This window comes from Salmo salar, chromosome ssa20 (assembly GCF_905237065.1).
Source record: "Salmo salar chromosome ssa20, Ssal_v3.1, whole genome shotgun sequence".
NCBI lineage: Eukaryota > Metazoa > Chordata > Actinopteri > Salmoniformes > Salmonidae > Salmo > Salmo salar.
In genome coordinates this window covers 8,188,354-8,215,838 of record NC_059461.1, presented here as the reverse complement: position 1 = coordinate 8,215,838, position 27,485 = coordinate 8,188,354, and the positions used below count along the sequence as shown (strand labels likewise).

General features: G+C 40.5%; 1 protein-coding gene across 6 annotated transcripts; it reads left to right on the top strand.

Annotated features, from left to right (window-relative positions):
• Positions 1–4,705: 4,705 nt before the first annotated feature.
• On the top strand, positions 4,706–26,917 carry LOC106580166 (G kinase-anchoring protein 1). 6 transcript variants are annotated; one of them, XM_045704303.1, is made up of 13 exons: positions 4,776–4,840; positions 8,483–8,657; positions 18,554–18,786; positions 18,919–19,077; positions 19,341–19,418; positions 20,117–20,267; positions 21,259–21,287; positions 21,476–21,622; positions 21,757–21,843; positions 21,959–22,022; positions 22,129–22,199; positions 22,293–22,373; positions 26,504–26,917. In XM_045704303.1, exons 3-13 carry the CDS (start codon positions 18,562–18,564, stop codon positions 26,543–26,545), a joined length of 1,134 nt encoding a protein of 377 aa, XP_045560259.1. In that variant the 5' UTR covers positions 4,776–4,840; positions 8,483–8,657; positions 18,554–18,561; the 3' UTR covers positions 26,546–26,917. The 6 variants fall into 6 exon arrangements, with proteins under 6 accessions (XP_014016396.1, XP_045560257.1, XP_045560258.1 ...); XM_014160923.2 differs by having other exon boundaries at positions 4,780–4,840; positions 20,117–20,252; XM_045704304.1 differs by having other exon boundaries at positions 4,786–4,846.
• The last annotated feature ends 568 nt before the right edge of the window (positions 26,918–27,485 follow it).

The window sequence follows — 27,485 nt, the reverse complement described above, 5'->3', positions numbered from 1 at the left end:
TTAAAATGTACGCTATTATGTATTTATGGCTATAGAAGGGCCTATACACCTGTGCACAACTATGAATAGGCCTAAACCCATTGCTGGTGGACATAAAATCCTGATTAAAATCTAAATAATACACAAAAGCTGTGTTTACACAGGTTGCCTAATTATGATCATTTTTCCCACTAATTGGTATTTTTACATCATATCTTGTTCACAGCTGATCTGATTGGTCAAAATACCATTTAGTGAAAAAAAATATCAGAATTGGGCTGCCTGTGTAAATACAGCTTTGGATACTTGGTTTGAGTCAAACAACTGTGATCTGGCATTGCAGACTTTGAGGCTCGGGTCGCCATCTCGTGGCTATCTTGGATATTGTTGTCAATGGGTGCAAGTGAGCATGACACCTGTTGCATGTAGACTTCACACCAATTTCAAGGAGAGATAGAAGTGGCGCAAGGCATATTTTGAAAATCCCTAATTAATAAATAAGATAAGAATGGATAATTTAAGTAAAATGCCAATTGATGGAGGCGACAAACATTATACTTCCACAAAGCAATGTACGATTAGACTTCTTGTAAATACTTCAATCCCGATACAATGTATGATCAGTGGTGTAGTGGGAGCTATTTGCTGGTATATGCCATAAACCCACTTTTTCCTTTAGTGGGCATTATGTAGGCTATACTCACTAAATAATCCTCACTGCTGCGTATCAAAGTAGTATAGTGGAAGTATACACCGTATCATTTTACTATCTGTGATGTACTAAATGCATGTAAAAAGGTTTGGAAGGCGGTCCATGTACTCCCCCTTCACAGTGGTGGTGACTCTTGTAACCTAAATAATAAAATCGGCCTTTTTCCTAAACTTTCTTGCCTAGCTAAAATATTAGAATCCTTGATTGGACTGTTGTTTCTCTTTGCTTATTTGAGCTGTTCTTGCCATTATGTGGACTTGGTCTTTTACCAAATAGGGCTATCTTCTGTATAACCCCCTACCTTGTCACAACACAACTGATTGGCTCAAACGCATTAAGGAAGTAAATTCCACAAATTAACTTTTAAGAAGGCACACCTATTAATTGAAATATATTCCAGGTGACTACCTCATGAAGCTGGTTGAGAGAATGCCAAGAGTGTGCAAAGCTGTCATCAAGGCAAAGGGTGGCTATTTGAAGAATCTCAAATATAAAAAAATTTATTAATTATTATTAACACTTTTTTGGTTACTACATGATTCCATTTGTGTCATTTCACAGTTTTGATGTCTTCACTATTATTCTACAACGTAGAAAACAGTAAAAAATTAAATAAAACCCTTGAATGTGTAGGTGTTCTAAACCTTTTGACCCATAGTGTACTTTTGGTCATGTAGTGTAGCTAGTTTCAGCGGAATATCAGGCAGCAAGAGTGTGCAGCTCTCAACTGGACTGGTTGTTGCATGGGGGAAGCTCATAGAATTGAATGACATCCGTAGCCGGTAGGGTAGGAAAGAGATTTAAACTCATGATATCTACCAGTAAATTCAAACTAAGACAACAATGGGTATGCAAACCAGGTATTGAAAATGTTTGGTCTGAAGTCTTGGTTAAATCTTTTCAATGCACAATTCAGTCATCATGCGCTGTTTTAATGAAAATGTCTAAATAGGGCTTTCCCAAAAAAACTATTCAAATTAAATGTTGACTGCAAAGTAGTCCTACCTGGCAGAATGATATCATGATGATTTGAAGCCTAACAATTGGAGGGCATTTGTTTTGCAAACTCTGCCATCACATGTAGCCTATATTGTACAGTAGGGTGAATTCAGAAAGAGTGGGATATCATAAATTGACACAGCTTAATCCTGATGCGTTTATTTATTGTTCTGACAAGAGAACATCTAAACGATTGTTACTATGCCCTTGCAGAGAAACCACATGATCAAAATCACATCACTTCATTGGTGTGACATCAGAGGGGGGCAGAGCAAGCTTCAAATAGGAAGCTCACCCTGTGAAGAACACTGCAAGAGCACAGCTTTTTTCTGTTTTGATGATAACATTATAAAACTGTCAAATAATGCACTGTGCCAAATTGTGATGTAAATGTGCATACTATGTACTGGTGCATTAAAATACATTAAAAAGTTGACAATATTTTGTTTCAATTTTGTAATTCAGTAATTTGTTTATTTGTTCTGCTTTACCGACTATAGCTAGCTAAAGTAGGACAGCATGGAGTAGCTAAAGTGGGACAGTCTTATAGGCTTTTCCAATGGAGGAAAGAGATCCAGTTTACATTAGGGACCCCCTCCAATGGAGAAAATAGATCCACAGGGCTCTGGTTCTTGTAGTACTATGTCCTGTATTTTTTTGTATTGTAGTACTGTTATTAGTTCTGTTATTTGAGTGAATTCAGAAAAAGTGGGACACTTATTGCATTTCTGTCTTCTGTAACCTCTTCAGACATCCTGTCCAACATATTAGCCCAACACATGATACATTTATGAAACCCTCCGATGTTTCCTAAATCACACAAAGTTGATGATAATGGTGTCCCAGTTTACAAAATGCAAACTGAAAATGTGGTTGAGTCATGACTCCTGTGAATATTTTGTGTTTGATTATGAAACATCTTGAGGATGTGTGTATGGCCATGTAGTCATGGGTGAACAAGGAGTACAGGAGGGGGCTGAGCACCCACCCTTGTGGGGGCCCTGTGTTGAGGGTCAGCGAAGTGGAGATGTTGTTTCCTACCTTCACCACCTTGGTGCGGCCCGTCAGAAAGTCCAGGATCCAATTGCATAGGGTGGGGTTGAGACCCAGGGCCTCCAGCTTAATGGTGAGCTTGGATGGTACTATGGTGTTGAACGCTGAGCTGTAGTCAATGAACAGCATTCTTACATACTGTAGGTATTCCTCTTGTCCAGATGGGATAGGGCAGTGTGCAGTGTGATGGCGATTGCATCGTCTGTGGACCTGTTGGGGTGGTATGCAAACTGAAGTGGGTCTAGAGTGGCAGGTAAGGTGGAGGTGATATGATCCTTGACTAGTCTCTCAAAGCACTTCATGACGACAGAAGTGAGTGCTCCTAATGATAGTCATTTAGTTCAGTTATCTTTGCCTTCTTGGGTACAGGAACAATGGAGGCCATCTTGAAGCATGTGGGGACAGTAGACTGGGATAGGGAGCGGTTGATTATGTCTGTAAACACACCAGCCAGCTGGTCTTCGCATGCTCTGAGGATGCGGCTAGGTATGCCGTCTGGGCCAGCAGCCTTGAGGGGGTTAACACGTTTAAATGTCTTTCTCACGTCAGCTACGGAGAAGGAGAGGGGGCGCCCGCAGTCCTTGTTAGTGGGCCGCGTCAGTGGCACTGTATTATCCTCAAAGCGGGCAAAGAAGGTGTTTAGTTTGTCTGGAAGCAATGTCGGTGTCCGTGACATGGCTGGTTTTCTTTTTGTAGTTTTTTTGTAGTAATTGCCTGTAGACCCTGCCACATACGTCTCGTGTCTGAGCTGTTGAATTGCGGCTCCACTTTGTCCCTATACCGACATTTGGCTTGTTTGATTACCTTGCAGACAGAATAACTACAGTGTTTATATTCAGCCATACTCCCAGTCCTCCTTCCATGGTTAAATGCGGTGATTCGCGCTTTCAGTTTTGCGCTAATGCCGCCATCCATCCATGGTTTCTGGTTAGGGTAGGTTTTAATAGTCACAGTGGGTACAACATCTCCAATGCACTTCCTTATAAACTCACTCACCGAGTCAGCGTATAGATCGATGTTATTCTCCGAGGCTGCCCGGAACATTTCCCAGTCCGCGTGATCAAAACAATCCTAAAGAGTGGATTCCGATTGGTCAGACCAGCAGTCATACATACTTGTATAGCCCTTTTCAAAATAATCTCAGAGCAAAAAAATAAAACAACAAAGACAACAGTAAACATGTCACCTCGCACGAATGATGCCGCTCCCCCTGTGCTAATTAGTGACAATTATTCAAATTTTTGTTGCGTGGATTAATGAGAGAGAAAAAAAAGGCCAAGTCTAATTTGCAGAAAATGTAATAGGTCCTTATGGGAAACACTGCACAGGAGGAGCTGCATATCTGCACAAAATCTCATGACTGTAGCTCAAATGGGACAGGATATATGCTTGTTCAAATTTTGGAATTCCAGTTGATTGCTATAGCGCCACCCTTGGGCCAACAACTGTAATTGTGTAAATGCACTTCATTCAACCAAGTTTGTGCAAAATCGGGGCAGTGGTGTCTGAAATATTGCATGTGACTAACTTAAGAACGTATGGAGATAAATCCAAGGGGGACTATGGATCTAATTGTGGGGGACAACAACAACAAAAAACGTACTATTAAATTATGTAAAGTCTCTTCAGATAAAGGGCTCCCGAGTGGTGCAGCGGTCTAAGGCACGACATCTCAGTGCTAGAGGCGTCACTACAGACCCTGGTTCGATTCCAGGCTGTATCACAACCGGCCGTGATTGGGAGTCCCATAGTGTGGCGCACAATTGACCCAGCGTTGTCCGGGTTTGGTCAGGGTAGGCCGTCATTGTAAATAATAATTTGTTCTTAACTGACTTGCCTAGTTAAATAAAATAAAAAAATAAAAGTTGGGGCAGTTTGGTCTGGAAAGGCCGTCATTAATACAGTGTTGCAAAAGTAGACCTCTGTCTCCCTCTACTGACGTGAAGCTATTTGCATATTACTTCCCAAAACCAGAGTTCGCCATCACGGCCCCGTTTTGTCTTCAAGAATACTTTTTAGGCAACTGGGCCACCGTAGTTACTTTGCCGACGGAAAGTGGTGAACGTGTGGTATCTAGCTAGCTAACTACTTGAACAGGTGAAAGTATGTTTTGAATTACATTTTTTATGTATTAATATTTTCCACTCAAACATACCCAATGCAATATTTAATGAACTGATTTGATTTAAAAATTATAAAAAGCATGAGTTTCATGTAAACGAACCATAATACGAGCTAGCTACTTAGCGTCGTTAGTTTACAGCTGCAATATGTAGCTAGCAATTTAGCTAGAGCTGTTTTATCTGACTGAGCTAGCTAGGCAACAACATTCGATGTTTTCTTTGAACCAAGCTAATCGGACGACACGGTTTCTTTCAGTAGCATAAGTTAATAAGAACGTTACTTTAGCTAGATAAGTTACCGAATGCCCACTCCCCTCTGCGCCAAGTTGTACATTTAGTTTGAAAGTGTCAACCGACTATAAAGGCAACCCAGTTAGCTAAATAAGTGAAATGCCAATGCGGGACAGGTGGATGGGTAGTAGCCCTTCATCGTGACTCTCAGTTCTATTCCACATAGCTAAATCATTGGACGAAGAAGTCGTCTTCTGTACGGGGGAGTTTTTTTGAGCGCCCCGACGCTCTCTCGGAACATTAACACCATTTGCGGTACGGTTTTTGGAAGCATAAGGACCTTAATATCAGCGAGAAATCATTTTCACAAAAAACGTTACACACCGTTATCGGGTTAGGGATCCCACACGGCCATATTTCCATGTTACAGCGCTTATTTACGGAAAGCAGAAGACAGTGGACTGACTACCTGTGCTAATTAGCTATCTGTCTCCCCGAACAGCCTGCTCTCATAGATTAGACGTAACGTGATCAACGTAAATCCATTGTATTCAAACAGATACGATATGTTTGGTATGGTTGGTCGGGTGTATAAAGCAAACGTTCGAATCTCATCATGGACAATTTTAGCAAATTAACACATTTTCAACTGCTTACCTACTTTTTAGATACTTTACAACTACTTAGCGTGTTAGCTAAACCTAACCTTATAATTTTTTTAGCTAACCCTACCCTAACGTAAACGTCTCCCAATGGTTTCGCGTTCAAATCTCATCCCGGACAACATTTGCATTTAGAGCAAATTAGCAACTTTTCAACTACCTACTTTATTTTTTTGCTACATTGCAACTACTTAGCATGTTAGCTAACCTTAACTCTTTTAGCTAACCTAATGAACCTAATTCCCAAACTTAACCCTAACCCCTAGGCTAGCTGACGTTAAGCTAGCATATGTTAGCGTTAGCCAAAAAGCTAACATTAGCCACAACAAAATCAAATTTGTAACATATCATACATTTAGCAAACGTACATTTTTCAAATTCGTAACATGTACGAATTGTAATTTGTAATGTAACATACGAAATGGTAATAGACATCCCCAAATTTAATACATACCATATTAAATGTAACATATGATACTAAATGGAGTGTCAGATTTTCATACAGAAAAATTCAAAATGCTCTGAGACCAGGTTGCTCCGAATACCTGTGTGTAAACTGAAGACAGATGACACAAAAATACTGTCGGCTTCCACTGTGTTAACTGATTTAAATCTGTGTACATAAGTGTGTATTTAGCATTTGTGAAATTATTCTGATTGTGATCTTTTTGTTTTTAGAACAGAATTGATTCAAGTTTAGATGAAGTATTTGTCTGTTTTAGAGCCAATTCACCTTCAAGAGCCAATTCTAGAGCCAATTCACCTTCAAACAGAACATGTTAAGTCCTTGGACTATAAGGAGTAACGTTAGGCACCTTTAGTCCATTGGGCAAGTGCAGCAGCATCAAGTGATATGTAAAACGAATCTCCACCCATCCAGCTAGCTAGCCAGCAAGTGCTTTACTACTTTGATTGCTCGCTAGGCTAGGCTCATAAGCTACATAACAAAAGTTGTCTTTTAGTTGAAGATCAGAAGTAGGCAGGCTAGCTAATTGTAGAACCAGGCATTCACATTGTATTGGGCATATAATTAGGAATTAGAATACTATACTGAACAAAAATATAAATGCAACATGTACAGTGTTGGTCCTGTGTTTCATGAGCTGAAATGAGATCCCAGAAATGTTCCATACACACAAAAAGCTTATTTCTAATGAATTTAAACAATTTATCTGCACTGTTTGTTAGCTAGCGAGCCAGTTTTAGAAGAATGATTCATTTGTTTTTACATTTGTATTACCTGCAAATACAGTGCATTCGGAAAGTATTCAGACCACTTCCATTTTTCCACATTTTGTTACGTTACAGCTAGTGATGCACCGATATGACATTTTTGGCAGATACCAATATACGATATTTTCCTTGTCAAAAATAACGATACCGATATTTACAATTTTAGTGGCCTTTTAAGCATTCTATTACAGTTAAATTAACACACACACACACACGGATGCAGCAGTCTAAAACAAGTGATTTGAAAGCATAGTGTAAATTCACCTGAGCGCTTCAGGTTTTTGATAGAAGAGGTATCATTTCATATTTTTAAATGTAAGGTTGTCTAACTATACAAATACTTTTTGAGATCAACTGACACTAACCAAAGAGTTTATCAAATTGAACAGCTCCTGTTGAACAAGTGTAAGATCCGGCCATGTTTGGAAGTCCCATAGGGCGTCGCAGGGTAGGCCATCATTGTAAATAATAATTTGTTCTTAACTGAATTGCCTAGTTAAATAAAGGTTGCACATACTACACAGACCAAAAAGTTATTTTGTTGGCATTTACTTATGTCCCCATTACCAGTAAAACATAATCAAAACTTATTTCTTTCACTTATTTGCTGTTTGGTTGTTCATTTGTTCAGTCATTTCATTCTCAACCAGGATTTCTAAGGAACGCCGTTTGGGTCTTTGCATGTCAAAAAAGATAGCCGTCAAATAACACTATTTGACGTGTCAAATAATCTTGTTGACCAATCAGGACCTGAATATAACTGCACGTCACATAATTTGACGCCGTTATTACACGTTGATTACACTATCACTAGTATTTCATATGTCAACGATTCATCGATACGTATGCTATCATGCTGGTAAAGTTGTCTCGCGCACATACATTTCTGGTCATAAAAAAAAGCTAGCTAGCTCATGATGCAAACAATGTTCTTCCCCAAAAACATAGCAAAATGACAATCTGTCTCAGTTGCTATAGTTAGCTAGCTAACTATATAGCTAGGTGTCATCTAAAATAACCCTAATTTACAAGACAGTTCTTATTTGATTAATGGCGGTCGGACCCATCTGTGAAGCTAGCCACAATAAGGATTAGCCACAATAGTGGACTTTGCAGTTAGCCTTCAAAATAAAAATGTCATTGACAGTGATGCAAATGCATACAAATAGTAGAATTATTCCATAATTGAATAGATCATGCTAAACGAGGTTGGATTGTTGTTGTATAGAGTCAACAGAAGACAATCATTTGTTAATTTGACAAAAATCTGTTGAAATCACAGTGGATGTATTATACTTTAGAATTGTATTGGGGGCATACTTATTTTAGTGTACAGCCTTTCCTATGGATTGTGGATCAATGACATGGGGTATCAGTCTACTCAGTGACACCCAGAGAACATTAGCATCGTTGCTCTTATTGCAGGACTCTGAAACAACTGAATTGAGCCACATTTATTGTCAACCTATGTGTATTGAACACTATTCCAGAGGGAAAACAATACTGCGTGGATTAGAGGTCGACATTGCCGATTAATTAGGGCTGATTTCTTCTGCCTTTTTGGACACCGATTACATTGCAATCCACGAGGAGACTGCGTGGCAGGCTGACCACCTGTTACGTGAGTGCAGCATCAAAAGGACCTTGTGGCTGCAAGGAGCCAAGGTAAGTTGCTAGCTAGCATTAAACGTATCTTTTGATAAAACAATCAATCTTCACATAATCACTAGTTAACTACACATGGTTGATGATATTACTAGGTTAACTAGCTTGTTTTGTGTTGCATATAATCAATGCGGTACCTGTTAATTTATCATCGAATCACAGCCTACTTCAACTTCGCCAAACGGTTGATGATTTAACAAAAGCACATTCGTGGAAAAAGCACTTTCATTTCACAAATGTACCTAACCATAAACATCAATGCCTTTCTTAAAATCAATACACAAGTATAATGTTTTTAACCCTGCATATGTAGTTAAAAGAAATTCATGTTAGCAGGCAATATTAACTAGGGAAATTGTGCCACTTCTCTTGCGTTCAGTGCAAGCAGTCAGAGTATATGCAGCAGTTTGGGCCGCCTGGCTCGTTGCGAACTGTTTAAAGACTAATTCATTTTCCAGAATTTTACATAATTATGAGAACATTGAAGGTTGTGCAATGTAACAGCAATATTTAGACTTAGGGTTGCCACCCGTTCTATAAAATACGGAACGGTTCCATATTTCACTGAAAGAATAAACGTTTTGTTTTCGAATTGATTGTTTCTGCATTTGACCATATTAATGACCTAAGGCTCGTTTTTCTGTGTGTTATTATGTTATAATTAAGTCTATGATTTGATCTTTGATAGAGCAGTCTGACTGAGCGGTGGTAGGCAGCTGCAGGATCATAAGCATTCATTCAAACAGCACTTTACTGCATTTGCCAGCAACTCTTAGCAATGCTTGAAGTACAGCGCTGTTTATGACTTCAAGCCTATCAACTCCCGAGATTCGGCTGGCAATACTGAAGTGCCTATAAGAACATCCAATAGTCAAAGGTATATGAAATACAAATGGTATAGAGAGAAATAATCCTATAATAACTACAACCTAAAACATCTTACCTGGGAATATTGAAGACTCATGTTAAAAGGAACCACCAGCTTTCATATGTTCTCATGTTCTGAGCAAGGAACTTAAACGTTAGCTTTTTTACATGGCACATACTGCACTTTTACTTTCTTCTCCAACACGGTTTTGCATTATTTAAAACAAATTGAACATGTTTCATTATTTATTTGAAACAAATGTTATTTATGTATTATATTAAGTTAAAATAAGTGTTCATTGTTCATTCAGTATTGTTGTAATTGTCATTTATTACAAATACAGTTGAAGTTTACATACAGTGAGATTTGAGTCATTAAAACTCATTTTTCAACCACTTCACAAATTTCTTGTTAAGAAACTATAGTTTTGGCAAGTCAGTTAGGACATCTAATTTGTGCATGACACAAGTAATTTTTCCAACAATTGTTTGCAGACAGATTATTTCACTTATAATTCACTGTATCACAACTCCAGTGGGCTAGAAGTTTACATACACTAAGTTGACTGTGCCTTTTAAACAGCTTGGAAAATTCCAGAAAATGATGTTATTGCTTTAGAATTTTTTGATAGGCTAATAGACATAATTTGAGTCAATTGGAGGTGTACCTGTGGATGTATTTCAAGGCCTGCCTTCAAACTCAGTGCCTCTGCTTGACATCGTGGGACAATCAAATGAAATCAGCCAAGACCTCAGAAAAACAATTGTAGACCTCCACAGGTCTGGTTCATCCTTGGGAGCAATTTCCAAACGCCTGAAGGTACCACGTTCATCTGTACAAACAATAGTACGGAAGTATAAACACCATGGGACCACACAGCCGTCATACCACTCAGGTAGGAGACGCGTTCTGTCTCCTAGAGATGAATGTAGTTTGGTGCGAAATGTGCAAATCAATCCCAGAACAATGGAAGATGCTGGAGGGAAACTGGTACAAAAGTGTCTATATCCACAGTAAAACGAGTCCTATATCGACATAACCTGAAAGGTCGCTCAGCAAGGAAGAGGCCACTGCTCCAAAACCGCCATTAAAAAAGCCAGACTAGTTTGCAACTGCACATGGGGACAAAGATGGTACTTTTTGGAGACATGTCCTCTGGTCTGATGAAACAAAAATAGAACTGTTTGGCCATAATGACCATCATTATGTTTGGAGGAAAAAGGGGGAGGCTTGCAAGCCGAAGAACACAGCATCATGATGGGGGGGTGCTTTGCTGCAGGCGGGACTGGTGCACTTCATAAAATAGATGGCATCATGAGGGAGGAAAATTATGTGGATATTGAAGCAACATCTCAAGCCATCAGTCATTAAGTTAAAGATTGATCGCAAATGGGTCTTCCAAATGGACAATGACCTCAAGCATATTTCCAAAGTTGTGGCAAAATGGCTTAAGGACAACAAAGGCAAGGTATTGGAGTGGCCATCACAAAGCCCTGACCTCAATCCTATATAAAATATGTGGGCAGATCTGAAGAAGCATGTGCGAGCAAGGAGGCCTACAAACTTGACTCAGTTACACCAGCTCTGTCAGGAGGAATGGGCTAAAATTCACCCAACTTATTGTGGGAAGCTTGTGGAAGGCTACCCGCAATGTTTGACCCAAGTTAAACAATTTAAAGGGAATGCTACCAAACACTAATTGAGTGTATGTCAACTTTTGACCCACTGGGAATGTGATGAAAGAAATAAAAGCTGAAATAAATCATTCTCTCTACTATTATTATGACATTTCACATTCTTAAAATAAAGTAGTGATCCTAACGACCTAAAACAGGGAATTTTTACTAGGATTAAATGTCAAGAATTGTGAAAAACTGAGTTTAAATGTATTTGGCTGAGGTGTATGTAAACTTCCAACTTCAACTGTATGTATGTTGTGTGTTTATATATATATATATATATATATATATATATATATATATATATATATATATATACTGCTCAAAAAAATAAAGGGAACACTAAAATAACACATCCTAGATATGAATGAATGAAATAATCTTATTAAATACTTTTTTCTTTACATAGTTGAATGTGCTGACAACAAAATCACACAAAAATAATCAATGGAAATCCAATTTATCAACCCATGGAGGTCGGGATTTGGAGTCGCACTCAAAATTAAAGTGGAAAATCACACTACAGGCTGATCCAACTTTGATGTAATGTCCTTAAAACAAGTCAAAATGAGGCTCAGTAGTGTGTGTGGCCTCCACGTGCCTGTATGACCGCCCTACAACGCCTGGGCATGCTCCTGATGAGGTGGCGGATGGTCTCCTGAGGGATCTCCTCCCAGACCTGGACTAAAGCATCCGCCAACTCCTGGACAGTCTGTGGTGCAACGTGGCGTTGGTGGATGGAGCGAGACATGATGTCCCAGATGTGCTCAATTGGATTCAGGTCTGGGGAAGGGCGGGCCAGTCCATAGCATCAATGCCTTCCTCTTGCAGGAACTGCTGACACACTCCAGCCACATGAGGTCTAGCATTGTCTTGCATTAGGAGGAACCCAGGGCCAACCGCACCAGCATATGGTCTCGCAAGGGGTCTGAGGATCTCATCTCGGTACCTAATGGCAGTCAGGCTACCTCTGGTGAGCACATGGAGGGCTGTGCGGCCCCCCAAAGAAATGCCACCCCACACCATGACTGACCCACCGCCAAACCAGTTATGCTGGAGGATGTTGCAGGCAGCAGAACGTTCTCCACGGCGTCTCCAGACTCTGTCACATGTGCTCAGTGTGAACCTGCTTTCATCTGTGAAGAGCACAGGGCGCCAGTGGCGAATTTGCCAATCTTGGTGTTCTCTGGCAAATGCCAAACGTTCTGCACGGTGTTGGGCTGTAAGCACAACCCCCACCTGTGGACGTCGGGCCCTCATACCACCCTCATGGAGTCTGTTTCTGACCGTTTGAGCAGACACATGCACATTTGTGGCCTGCTGGAGGTCATTTTGCAGGGCTCTGGCAGTGCTCCTCCTGCTCCTCCTTGCACAAAGGCGGAGGTAGCGGTCCTGCTGCTGGGTTGTTGCCCTCCTACAGCCTCTCCACGTCTCCTGATGTACTGGCCTGTCTCCTGGTAGCGCCTCCATGCTCTGGACAATACGCTGACAGACACAGCAAACCTTCTTGCCACAGCTCGCATTGATGTGCCATCCTGGATGAGCTGCACTACCTGAGCCACTTGTGTGGGTTGTAGACTCCGTCTCATGCTACCACTAGAGTGACAGCACCGCCAGCATTCAAGTGACCAAAACATCAGCCAGGAAGCATAGGAACTGAGAAGTGGTCTGTGGTCCCCACCTGCAGAACCACTCCTTTATTGGGGGTGTCTTGCTAATTGCCTATAATTTCCACCTGTTGTCTATTCCATTTGCACAACAGCATGTGAAATTTATTGTCAATCAGTGTTGCTTCCTAAGTGGACAGTTTGATTTCACAGAAGTGTGATTGACTTGGAGTTAAATTGTGTTTAAGTGTTCCCTTTATTTTTTGGAGCAGTGTGTATGTATATGTGTATATACACACACACACACACACACACACAGAGAGATCGGCTTTTTTTGGTCCTCCAATCGGTATTGGCGTTGAAAAATCATAATCGGTCGACCTCTAGCGAGGATGTTTTGGAGTCTGATAACTCTGAATATCTTGGCTACTGAGTAGACTGTTACTCCATTTCATTGATCACCAATCCTTAGGTAAAGCTGTACAGTGCAATATGAATGTCAATACGCACAATAGGCTGTCTGGGGAGGTGATTTCACACAGTCGCGCGATATGAGCTACAACGCTAATATTTGCGTAAACTCTAAACAGTTCTGTGGGTGTCACTGAGTGGACTGATACCCCATTTCATTGCTTCACATTCCAACCTCTTAACATTTTCTAGTCTAAATATGGCATTATTCCACCAATTGTAACTTTCTGCATCACTTTGAAATAGGTACTTTTATTTTGAAGGCAAACCGCAATTTCCACTATTGTTCCCAATCCTTATTGTGGCTAGCGTCACAACACAAGCCGGTCAGGTCGAGCGTCACTAGCCAGATGAAGCTAGCTGGCTGCTTATAACGTTAGCTTTGGGCAACAAGGTTAAGTAGCTGGCTAGCTGTTCAATTTCAATATGTGAAGAATTTGCTGTCGAACAAATAATGCTTTATTACCATTGCGGTATTGTAAACACATCGTTTGTTGCCGGTGTTTGCTTGTTTGCAGGCTTTTTTTTTTTTACAGCTTTTACAGTGCTACTGATAGTAGTGGTGGCGCTTGGCTTGCACGTGCAAATTCAGAACACACAACATGCTATAATAGAACTGTGTTGTTTGACGTGTCAAATGAAAAGCTTATTTAACTCGTCAAATTGTGTTATTGTCAAATTTGTGTTATTTGACGTGTCTTTTTTGACACGCAAAGACCCAAATGGCGTTCCATAGTATGTCGTGAAGCTGATAGCAGTGACGCTATTACTGTAACTCCAGTAGGGCAACATCTGAACAATAGCGCACTTGGTAACGTTAGTATGTACTGGTGCTCGATCAGTTGCCAACATCACCCACGACAGAGAACAGTTGATTGTCAAGGGCAATGTATTCCATTATTCTTGGCGTTAACCTCTTACATCTAGATGTTCCGCTAGCGGAACACCGCTCCAATATCCAATGATAGGGCGTGGCGCGAATGACAAATTCCTCAAATCCGAAAACTTCAATTTTTCAAACATATGACTATTTTACACCATTTTAAAGACAAGACTCTCCTTTATCTAACCACACTGTCCGATTTCAAAAAGGCTTTACAACGAAAGCAAAACATTAGATTATGTCAGCAGAGTACCAAGCCAGAAATAATCAGACACCCATTTTTCAAGCTAGCATATAATGTCACAAAAACCAAAACCACAGCTAAATGCAGCACTAACCTTTGATCTTCATCAGATGACACTCCTAGGACATTATGTTATACAATACATGCATGTTTTGTTCAATCAAGTTCATATTTATATCAAAAACAAGCTTTTTACATTAGCATGTGACGTTCAGAACTAGCATTCCCACCGAACACTTCCGGTGAATTTACTAAATTACTCACGATAAACGTTCACAAAAAACATAACAAATATTTTAAGAATTATAGATACAGAACTCCTTTATGCAATCGCGGTGTCCGATTTTATTATTTTTTTTTTTTAAATAGCTTTTCGGTGAAAGCACATTTTGCAATATTCTGAGTAGATAGCCCGGCCATCACAGGCTAGCTATTTTGACACCCACCAAGTTTGGTACTCACCAAACTCAGATTTACTATAAGAAAAATTGGATTACCTTTGCTGTTCTTTGTCAGAATGCACTCCCAGGACTTCTACTTCAACAACAAATGTTGGTTTGGTTCAAAATAATCCATAGTTATATCCAAATAGCGGCGTTTTGTTCGTGCGTTCAAAACACTAATGAAGGGTGATGTGCCGGCACGTATCGTGACAAAAATTTTCAAAATATTCCATTACCGTACTTCGGAGCATGTCAAATGCTGTTTAAAATCAATTTTTATGCCATTTTTCTCGTAAAATAGAGATAATATTCCGACCGGGAGACGTCGTTTTCATTCAAAGACTGATGAAATAAAAAATGCCCATCAATCTACAAACAATACCCCATAATGACAAAGTGAAAACAGTTTATTTTTTATTTTAGGAAATGTATTAAAAATGAAAAACAAAAATACCTTATTTACATAGGTATTCAGACTAGGGTTGCAAAATTCCAGGAACTTTCAATAAATTCCCTGCAATCCTGGTTGGAGATTTCTAGATTTCCTGAACCGGGATTTCAGGAAAACCAGGGAATTTATTGAAAGTTCTCTGAATTTTGCAACCCTAATTCAGACCCATTGCTATGAGATTTGAAATTGAGCTCAGGTGCATCCTGTTTCCATTGATCATCCTTGAGATGTTTCTACAACTTGATTGGAGATGATTTGACAAGGCATACACCTGTCTATATAAGGTACCACAGTTGACAGTCCATGTCAGAGCAAAAACCAAGCCATGAGGTCGAAGGAATTCTCCATAGTGCTCTGAGACAGGATTTTGTCGAGGCACAGATCTGAGGAAGGGTACTAATACATTTTGGCAGCATTGAAGGTCCCCCATAACACGGTGGCCTCCATCATTCTTTAATGGAAGAAGTTTGGAACCACCAAGACTCTTACTAGAGCTGGCCGCCCAGCCAAACTGAGCAATCGGGGGAGAATGGCCTTGGTCTGGGAGACGACCAAGAACCCGGTGGTCACTCTGACAGAGCTCCAGAATTCCTCAGTGGAGATGGGAGAAACTTACAGAATCCCAACAATCTCTGCAGCACTCCTCCAATCAGACCTTTATGATAGAGTGGCCAAACGGAAGCCACTCCTCAGTAAAAGGCACATGACAGCCCAGTTGGAGTTTGCCAAAAGGCACCTAAAGTACTCTGACCATGAGAAACAAGATTCTCTGCTCTGATGAAACCAAGATTGAACTCTTTGGCCTGAATGCCAAGCGTCACATCTGGAGGAAACCTGGCACCATCCCTCCGGTGAAGCATGGTGGTGGTAGCATTATGCTGTGGAGATGTTTTTCAGTGGCAGGGACTGGAAGACTGGTCCGGATCGAGGGAAAGATGAACGGACAAAGTACAGAGATCCTTGATGAAAACCTGCTCCAGAGCACTCAGGACCTCAGACTGGTGTGAAGGTTCACCTTCCAAAAGGACAATGAGAGAGGGACTCTAATCTCTGCCAAATGCGCTTCAGCAAAGTACTGAGTAACGGGTCAGAATACTTATGTAAATGTGATATTTCTGTTTTATTTTTATTACTTTTGCAAAAATGTCTAAACCTTTTTTGGGTTTGTCATTATGGGGTATTATGTGTCGATTTAAGAAAAAGTAAATAACAAAAAGTAACATAACAAAATGTGGAAAAAGTAAAGGGGTCTGAATACTTTCTGAATGCACTGTATGCCAAACAATCCATTCAAACAACGCATTCAGTTGAGGATAGGACTTAGACAAGTTCTAAATGCAACAAGAACTGATATTGTATCATAGTATTCACAGCTTTCTAAGAACCAAATTGTAGACATTTCTGGTCTGTTTAGATATATTCTAGAGGTTATTTACACACAACACCCCCCTGTATAATTTGGATTTATAAGTACAGTGCCTTCAAAGTATTCACACCTCTTTACATTTTGCGTTAGTCTGAATATGAAATTGATTGTCACTGGCCTACATAATAATCCATAATGTCAGTGGAATTATGTTTTTAGACATTTTTACAAATTAATTTAAAATGAAAAGCTGAAATGTCGAGTCAATAAGTATAGTATTAAACTCCTTTTATGGTAAGCCTTAAGTTCAGTAGTAAAAATTTGCATAACAAGTTACCTAAGTTGCATGCACTCACTCTGTGTGCAATAATAGTGTTTAACATGATTTTTGAATGAGTACCCCATCTCTGTACCCCACGCATACAATTATGTGTAAGGTCCCTCAGTCGAGCAGTGAATTTCAACCACAAAGACCAGGGAGGTTTTCCAATGCCTCGCAAAGAAGGGCATCTGTTGGTACATGGGTAAAAATATAAAAGCAGACATTGAATATCCCTTTGAGCATGGTTAAGTTATTAATTACACTTTGGGTGGTGTATCAGCACACCCAGTCACTACAAAGATACAGGCGTCCTTCCTAACTCAGTTGCCAGAGAGGATGGAAACTGCTCAGGGATTTCACCATGAGGCCAAGGGTGACTTAAACTGCACAAAAAACTGAGGATGGATCAACAACATTGTAGTTACTCCACAATACTAACCTAAATGACCAAGTGAAAAGGAAGCCTGTACAGACTAAATATATTCCAAAACATGCATCCTGTTTGCAATATGGCACAAAAGTTAAACTGCAAAAAAGGTGTCAAGGAAATGAACTTTATGTCCTGAATACAAAATGTTATGTTTGGGGCAAACACTACACATCACTGAGTACCACACTTCATATTGTCAAGCATGGTGATGGCTGCACATGTTATGGGTATGTTTGTCATCGGCAAGGACTAGGGAGTTTAAGATAAAAAGAAATGGAATAGAGCTAAGCGCAGGTAAAATCAGTTTGCTTTCCAACAGACACTGGGAGACACATTCACCTTTCAGCAGGATAACTGCATTCAACACAGGGCCAGATATACGCTGGAGTTGTTTACCAAGACAACATCGAATGTTCCTGAGTGGCCTAGTTCCTGAGTGGCAAGACTTGAATGGCTGTCTAGCAATGATCAACAACTAACTTGATAGCTTGAAGAATGTGCAAATATTTTACAATCCAGCTGTGCAAAACGCTTAAGAGGCTTACCCAGAAAGACTCACAGCTGTAATCGCTGCCAAAGGTGATTCTAACGTATTGACTCGGGTGTAAAATACTTATGTAAATTAGGTATTCCTATATTTAATAAAAATGAAAAAGTTCAGCAATTTCTAAAAACATGTTTTTGCTTTGTCATTATGTGGTATTGTATTCGGGCTACAACACAATGTAGATTAAGTCGAGGGGTATAAATACTTTCTGAACACTGTATTTGACAATATTACAGGTTAACAATAATTGTAATACACGTAACATCACATGCCTGCCTTTTTATTTTCCTACATCAATAAAATCAGGATTATGCCTCTACTGTCATTCTTTCCAATTAGACTGGTTTGGATTTCTTCCTGACCAATATGGCTGCAATTTTCATCCCGTTCTGAAAGTTTTAGGCTTCATTACATAGTCCTCTAGTCATTTAATAGGATCTCTATGGTATTGGCTCTGTTTTTCTGGCTTTCTTTTTGTTTATTGTTAGGGTTGCACTGGAGAGGTTCAGATTAGAAAGGTTTTGTTATGCATTGCCTAATTTGATGTGTTTTCTTTCTGCGTGTATCTTGTTTGTTGTGTAATAGGTCAGCAGATGGCATCAGCAATGATCTCCGTCCACACCACAGCTTCTCGCTTTGCCTTGCTTCAGGTTGACTCTGATTCGGACTCCGATTCGGAGTCAGGAAAGACCAGAGGTGGCCGGGACTCTGGAAAGGGTCGGCCTGGGAAGGCAACAGAGGGGAAATCCACCGCGAGCAACGGCAAGAAGGAGAAGAGGAAGAAGAAGCGAGAGCAGCAACAGAGCGAGGCCAATGAGGTGACTGGCAGAGGCATTTAACCTCCTCGCTGAACACCAATTTCTGGTGTTCCCAACGTCAGGTCTCAAAGGTTTCAGTTTTACTATTTCACCTGAGCTTGTGGACTGATGACTCCTGTCTCCTGTCCCCAGTTAAGGAGTCTTGCCTTTAAGAAGCTCCCTCAGAAGTCCTCTGCCCCGCTCCCCTCCCTGTCTCTGCAGGGTGTGGCCAATGAGCTACTCCATCCCGCGGCAGGGGACCAAGCCATGCCCCCGGAAGGCTGGCAGCAATGGAAACAGAGGGACTACCAGGTAGAACCTGACAGATCTCCCTCCCCCCCGATCTGAGATGATCAAATAGGTTTTAGAGATATGGTGAAATATGGTCCTACAACTACATTTATTTTCTTCATATCTACATGATTGCTTAAGGGTTGTTTCTGAACAGGGCTCATGGTCACACCTGACATGGTGGGCATGAATGGGCATTACAATTTCTTATGGATGTTACCCTTACCTGATATCCCCCAGCTAATCCCATCCTTAATCTTCATCTTTGTTTCTGCCCAATGCAGTTAACGAGTGAGCTGTATGAGGCAGACCTGGAGAAGGCACTGATTATGAGTAAACTGGAGTTTGAGGAGCACAAACAGGTACCATACTGCCCCATTGCAGCACTAGAGCTCTGCTACCCGAACCCGATGGACCCCGACATTATACATCGTGTTTTCATCAATAACTAGGTTACTGGTATCACTAAATTGATCATTAACATTTTGAAGCCTAGCCATTTGGTTGTGCTCTGCTGCGCAGTACATGTCATGGTGTCAGGAGTTCTTCAACCTTGTCAAATATAAGACCAGAACATTGTCTTATAGAGATTATTTTAATGAAAATAATAATGTTCCTTGTGTTTTGTTGGTTTAGAGTGATGAAAAGTCACTCGTTTATCACTAACTGTTCTCTGTCTCGTCATTGAGCAGAACAGCAAGCAGAGGTGTTTCTATAGATACTCGCACTAGCAGAGATATGCACAGAGCGCATTCAGTGGAGGAAACAAGGTACAGGCAGACGAGCAGCTAATGGATACTAACAGAGGAAGTTATTTCTGGGTTCGGCCAGGGCCGGTCCTTAAATTTGTCAGTAGCAATCAGGCATGAGTAGGGCCTGAACGCCGTGGGCATGGGTATACAGCACCCTGTCACAAAACATCTATCATTAAACGATAAACATAAATCAGAACCATAGAACTACACACATATGGCTCTGACCAAAATGTATATTTGTTTGATGAGGAAATGAATGTTCCATTAAAGCAGATGCTGTTCTTTTTTAAATTGCCTCCTGTCAGGATGATGACGGAACAGATACTCCCTCTCCCAAGTCCCGAGGAGGAGCAGCGGCAGGGAAGAAAGACAAGAAGAAGAGCCAGCAGGGGAAAGACAAGAAGATGACCGTGTCTCTGAAGGACTTCCAGGCAGAGGGGGGTGAGACCAGCAGTGGTTAGAGCTACACTTATGTTAAAGGCCCAGTGCAGTCCAAACAAATACAGATTTTCCTGTGTTTTATATATATTTCCACACTATGAGGTTGGAATAATACTGTGAAAATTATAATAATGCCATCTAAGTGTAAGAGCTGTTTGAAAAGACTGCTTGAAATTTCAGCCTGTTTTGGTGGGATGGAGTTTTGGCCTACCTGGTGACATCAGGTGGTAAATTTGTTAATATATAACAATAACGTGTTTGAACAAACAGTGAACTTTCTGTACCCCCTCGTCTCTCTCAGTAACTTTCCATACACATATTTCCTGTTCCCCTTAATCAATAAATTAGTTAGAACCGAACAAGACCAATAAGAAAGAGTTCCAAACCTCTGCCAATAATAATAATTTGATGAGTGCTTATTTGTCCTATTTCAGACATGTACAAGTGTGTATGTGTGAATTTTTTTTTTTACATATCACAACTCTCCCTGAGACAGCCTTTGGAGAGTGGGGTCACGGCCAGGGTCTGTCGTTATCAATGGCGACTTTGGAGCAATTAGGGTTAAGTGCCTTGCTCAAGGGCGCTGTTTTCTTACCTTCGGTTCATGGCCCAACGCGCTAACTGCTAGGCTACCTGCCGCCCCAATAACCTCTAGTTTTCAGATTTCCACTCCCCTCTCAGACCAGTACCAGACAGTCCTACCTAAATTCTTGCTTAAGAAATTACGCTTGGAAGAAGCTATATTTGTTTCTTTTTTTTACCAGAAACGATTTGACTTTCAGGAAAAAAAGGCTGCATTGGGTCTTTAACATTGAGCACTGCCCCATTTCATTGATAGCAGTAACACTAGGACTACTTGTTTAGCAATCAACTTTGAGCAGGTGCTGCGTATAATATGCAATAATTCTGTTTTCTCAGTGGCCCCACTCGTGTTATTATTCCGTTTTTTGACGACGTTCACTTGACTTGTTGAATTCTCCTTAAAAACCACGATTCTCCTTTACAGATCAGCTGAGTAAGAAGCAGGAGAAAGAGGTGAGGTATGGCATCACTGTTGTATTCGGTGTTTGGCTTGCAGTGCTTCGGTCGAGGGTTTTAAACCCTGTAATGTAAGGATGAATGTAATGGACAGGTGGTGATATGACATGAACTAGCGCAAATTGTGTAGGCTGTGTGTGTGTGTGAGTGATTTTAATAATTAAAATGCTGAATCCACTCTCCAGGAGCCCAAACTGCCCACACCTCCAGAAGACAAGTTCTTTAACAAGCTTGAGGATGACGTTAGCAAAATCGTACAGCAGGAAAAAAGACGGGAGCAGTTTTCTAACAGCACTGACGCCGAGGTCACGACTTCAACAGAGCATGAACCGGTGAGACCGGCTGCAAATCAGTTCATTCCAAGTATTTTGTGTTCAAATTATATTCGACCATTGAGTGACTGCTGATGAGGACAGGGTAACTCTATCTCTCAGAGCCTAACTGTGACTCCCATCACACCTCCCAGGACCCCCGAACTGAGCAGCTAAAGGACGACTTGGAGAAGAAAGACCAAGAAATCGAGAAGTTAAAGAAGGTCATTTCACAATGGGAGGTGAGTCGTTGGATGAATACTGTACTGGGCTTTGGATGGAGCATGTCAAGAAGACAGAATAGCGCCATCTGGCATTTACAGTTGGTGTGAACGTGTTATTGTTCTTGATCCTCAGGTGAAATACAAAGAAGTGAAAGCCAGAAACTCCCAGCTCCTGAAGATGTTGCAGCAGGGAGAGAGTACAGCTACTGCACTCCTAATTCAATCTGAGACTATATAGTAATCCGTTACTGATGCATTAGGTAGGCCTACTTGTTCTCATTCTTTCTCTTCCTCTCTCCACAGTGAAAGATAAAGCAGAGATCTTACTGCAGGTGGAAGAGCTTCTAAATATCAAAGAGGAGCTGTCTTCACAGGTGTGTGTGTGTGTGCGCTGTGCGTGTGTCTCAAACCATTAATCGTGCGCAAAGCTGTCGTCCTGGTTGAATGACATTTATTTCTCTCTCCAGGTGACATCACTACATGCCTCACTTGAACAAGAGAAGTCGAAAGTGAAAGGTTTGCAAACAGATCCGCCAAAACACCATCAGGTAAGACGTCACACAGATACTCCTCGCACTTGCAAGTAAAACTCAATACAAAACACATTTAGTGTATCTCATAAAGTGTCCCTGTCTAAAATCAAACCAACAGCTCACGCCTGGTTCAGAGAGAGGGATAAAGGCTGCAGTGTAGAATGACCCCAGTTTGTTTGTTGTGCTGTTCAACCTGTGTAAAGCAGTGAGTCGAATGGGATCTCTTTTAAATTTAAGGTGTGTGTGTGTTCCACTCTTAGAGCAGGCAGGAAGTCACCTCTAGGAAGATTACCAAGGTAACAGTGCAGCAGCAGTAGTCCTCACTCTCCAGAATAGTACACAAAACAGAACCATTCACTCTGTCCAACTCATATGAGTGATTCCCCCCCAAATTTGTTTTTACTTAATGTATGAATATTGACAAATCTAATCATGAATATTGAAAACAAACCACCATTTTAGATTTGGAAATGTTTTCTATATGTTGTTGAACATAATATACTCTATGGTCATATCAAAGTTACAGAGTGGGATCTCTGCTACTTTTAGAGTTATGATCCAATTTGTAAGCGTTACCAACCGAATGAATGTGAAAATAGATTTAAAATGGTCGCCCTCTGCTGGTGACTTGCAGGATGTGCATTTATACAAGTAAAAGGAGGACTGTGATTGGTTACATTGCCTACCAATTTCACTGTGAAGTATGGGCCAAATCTTTAAAAGTAGCAGATTTCCCACTCTGGAATGTTGATATACCTGTATAGTATATTATGTTTAGGGCTGTCAAACGATTCAAATAATTAAATCGCGCTAATGGCATTAGTTAATTTGCTCAAATTTGGCCCTAAAGAAAGATTTTAATTTAAAAAGTAATGCATTGAGTTACAGGCATACTTTGATTTGATTGTAAGGGACGGAAACACAGAATTATCTAGGCTACATCAGAATGTTTTAATAGCATTTTCACTATAAACAACACAAAAGGCATTGTAACAAAAGGCTATTAATGCTCCCAATGTAGGCTCCCAAGTAGGCCTACTCCCGCTTATCAATGTTCTTGAAGTTTAAGACTTGCTCACACACAGCTTTAAGTACTGTTAAAGCTTCAGCCATTCTTAATGAGTGTGACTACAGGGGAAAAAATGACTGGCGCTATGGATACAAAGAGCTTTTAAACCATCTGTACAGTTCAGAGAACTTTACACACAGGCCTACACACTCTCCCTCCCTCCTCACACCCTTTCTCTCTCTCTCACACTTATGACCTAAACTCACAAAAGACGAGCGTGCAAGGCGTGCGTTTTAGAATGCATTGTTTTGAATTATAATGACCCAACCGAAGCCGGGTGGACGGGTTGTCAGCTTTGATGCATCACTTTAATTACAACGTGTCTCTCTTTTTGCGTTTTATCGCTGTAGTCACACAAAACAATAAAAATGTTGTCATGATTCACTTTCTTTTCAAGCTCATTTGAATTGGAAAGGTAGGTAAGGGTTGAGGCTTTACCACACATGCTAAATTAGACCAATTCATCCACTAATGGAAACATCGCTATGAGCAAAGATTATTGGAGATGTGGACTATCCTGCTAGCATACAGTCACTGTTATGCCTGTCCCGTCTTTTCCACCCGCCTCACTCTGCTTGCGCCGCCCAACGCTTATGGTGACTTTTTGAGAAGGGTGCAACTGCAGCTAACAATTCGGGGCGTTCCTGTATGTGGACATTCCTGCATCTGCATAAACCCCTCTTTATACTTCCATTGGTCAGTTTGTAAGCTATGACTCCAGTACATAGGTGTGAGGCACGGGCGATCTACTACAGTAGATTGTAGTCATGCACCATAACGTTGGATGCAAACCGCCAATAAACCCCACAGAAGAAGAGGCAGGGGCTTCAACGTTAGGGGGGGCTGGAATTTTGCGGGCTGCAGTTGCACACTATTGGAGTTTTACTGCTGCTTTACCCCTGCTCTCACACACATCCTTTAACACAGTGGTTCTCAACTGGTTTTGCCTGGGGACCCAAATTTGACAATGACAATTGAGTCGCGACCCAATATTATGGACTGTTACATTTTATAATGTTGTGTTGCAGCTGCCTTCTTGGGCAGGTTTCACTTGCAAAATAGACTGTCTCAATTGTGATATTAAATAAAGTCATTACACAGCTAATTTAACTGAGAAAACATTTATTATCAATTCAGCAGAATAAGCCATTTTAATCAGGCGACCAGTTCAGGAGTGGGGTGTACTAAATGATCATACTCAGAACATGACATCAAAACCAGTCCTATTAATGTTCATGAACAGAAACACATACCAGTGTTTGAAAAAAAAAAAAACAGTTTTAATAATCATTAGCAATTTTGAATCATCAATTATCATGACAACCTTAAAGTTTTTGCCCTTGTAAAGTCAGCAACAATAAGTGGTGCAGCAGTATCCTTTCAAAATAAATTTTGGTGCGAAGGTTACCTTTTTAAAATCCTCCCGCGACCCCCCCCCCCCAGTTGAGAATCACTGCTCTAACACACACACACACAATCATACACACCCCACTCTTACATATGCAGCCTACAGTACTTTGAAGCAGTAGCCTATTCCTTTTCAGTTCTTGCAATCAAAATGTGTACATAGTCAATGGTCAAGTTATCATGTTGCTAGGTAACATGACTAGCTAAACAATGTAGTTTGTTATAAAACCCAAAAATACTGACTCCAGAGTAGTTTAAAACGACCCGCGACATGCACACAAATCCTAGGCAAAAAAAATAAATAATACCTTTGGGAATATTAAAAAAATATATATATTTTGTAGAATGGCACATGGTCTTTAGTGATGTTAAAGGCGCAAGCATTGACTGGTATGGCTGCTGTCCAAACTCATAAAAGACACTCTCGTCCACTTACCCTCGCCTTATGCCCTTGGGGGAATCCCCGTCGCCATCTTGGCGGGCGGTCCCACTAATTAGCAACGTTAGCCCCTCAACCCTCGTTTTTATTCGAGTTTGCAAGTGTACAATTATGTTCACTACGGGGCCTGAAACTCCCCTTAATTCAAATTGCAACGATTGTACATCCGCTAAGAAGTCAGCGAAAACTTAAACAACATCAATGGAGAAGTCAACATACAAGTGTAAGTAAAAACTAATGCAAATAAGTTAGAAATGGTGCAAATAATGCACATGACGGCACAAACACGTCTCGTAAAAAGTAAATATGTTTTTATTTGGTTATCTTTTGGAAATTGTAGAAATAAAGCATTTTCCTTCTACAGAAGTTCCAGCTAGGCAGGCTAACGTTAGCTAGCAAATTAATTAGCTAACTATCATATAGTAGGCGTATATTAATCATTATATATTTAAAATAAGTAGACATGCACTCATAATTGACTGTAGTGCGTTTAAAGTCCCCACAAGCTACCGGTGGCTAAAAACACAATCATCGCGGGATGAACGAGTGACGAATTTCCGGGCAAGGGCGGTCCATTTTAAAGATCATTCCTTCCTCTCTCTGCAAGTGTGTACTTGTCCTGATACGTCATCAGAAGGGTCTACTTAATTTGAGGCCAGAGGGGATAGGGTGTCTTAAGTGTTTGGACTGTAGCCTAGATTTGTTCCGTGTTGTGTTCTGCGCTTAAAAGGGGCTGTACGGATAACACGTGCTCTTGAAAGGTTCCATGCAGTGATGAAATGGAGAAGTGATTAACAGGTCACGCGTTAACATGTTATTAGGGCTTTAACGCTATTCGTGTTCATTTGTCAATATTCTTCTTTTTTGTTGTTTTTTAAATCAAAATACTACTCATGTTACCAAGTAAGCGGTAGAGCTTCATATAACACCAATTTTTGCTTTGTAGCACCTACAGATGAAATATTATAGAGTCTCAAAGGAGGCCTGGTTAATGCCAAAATGTCATAAATATACCAACTTTGATTAATTACTTCTCAAGTATGCTGAACTGTTAGTGTATTTCAGTTGAAGGATATTAGTTTGGTAACAACTTATCATGAAATGTCGAATCTCCTGAGCTGTCTTAAGCCCTTGGAGACAGTCAAGCCCCAGACAAGCGGACCACCAAACTAACAATGTAAGAAACGTTCTGTACTCACTCCATACTTTCTGGTCTCCTCTGATTGGCAGGGAAACAGGAAGGGGAAAAAGGGTTCAGAGCCTGATCTATGAAGACCGCAGAGGGATGAACATTGACTGCAAAATACAACAAAGCAAAGCACTCCTATTCTTCAGGGTCTATTTGTTTGTATGGTTATTCTCTTCTCTCTGTCTTCATGCACTATGCATGCCTTGTATACCACACACACACCAACTCCTGGATGTGCCGCACTGCAGAAGTTATTAAAAGGCTTGTAATGAAGGCTGTACTGATTTAAAGATATGTTTTCTGTTGACTGACATCGCAGCTCCTCTTTTGGTCTGGTATGGAGCTTTATTGTTCTGGTCTGCTCCCCGCCTTCTCTGGGGTGATGCCAAATGACAGTTGTGACTTTTTTTTTTCTTTTCACTGCAAGTTAAATAAACTACTTTTTCAGTGTAAAATCATGTCTCCTTTTGTGATATTACTATGTGCTAATGGTACACAAAAGATGTAAAACTGTTTTTGGTGCTGAGGAGAGTTTAGTATCTTTTAGTGGAGCCTCTTCATCACTCATGACATATCATATACAGTCGGAAGTTTACATACACCTTAGCCAAATACATTTAAACTCAGTTTTTCACAATTCCTGACGTTTAATCCTAGTAAAAATTCCCTGTCTTAGGGTCAGTTAGGATCACCACTTTATTTTAAGAATGTGAAATGTCAGAATAATAGTAGAGAATTATTATGATTTATTTCAGCTTTTATTTATTTCATCACATTCCCAGTGGGTCAGAAGTTTACATACACTCAATTAGTATTTGGTAGCATTGCCTTAAAATTGTTTAACTTGGGTCAAATGTTGCGGCTAGCCTTCCACAAGCTTCCCACAATAAGCTGGGTGAACTTTGGCCCATTCGTCCTGACAGAGCTGGTGTAACTGAGTCAGGTTTTTAGGCCTCCATGCTCGCACATGATTTCAGTTCTGCCCATACATTTTCTATAGGATTAAGGTCAGGGTTTTGTGAT

Coding starts and splice junctions, on each gene's coding strand:
- LOC106580166 (XM_045704301.1), top strand. CDS start 18,562: ATGGCATCAGCAATGATCTCCGTCCACACCACAGCTTCTCGCTTTGCC. Junction 21,623..21,756: donor CTTCAACAGAGCATGAACCG/GTGAGACCGGCT, acceptor CACACCTCCCAG/GACCCCCGAACTGAGCAGCT. Junction 22,200..22,292: donor AAGAGGAGCTGTCTTCACAG/GTGTGTGTGTGT, acceptor TTCTCTCTCCAG/GTGACATCACTACATGCCTC.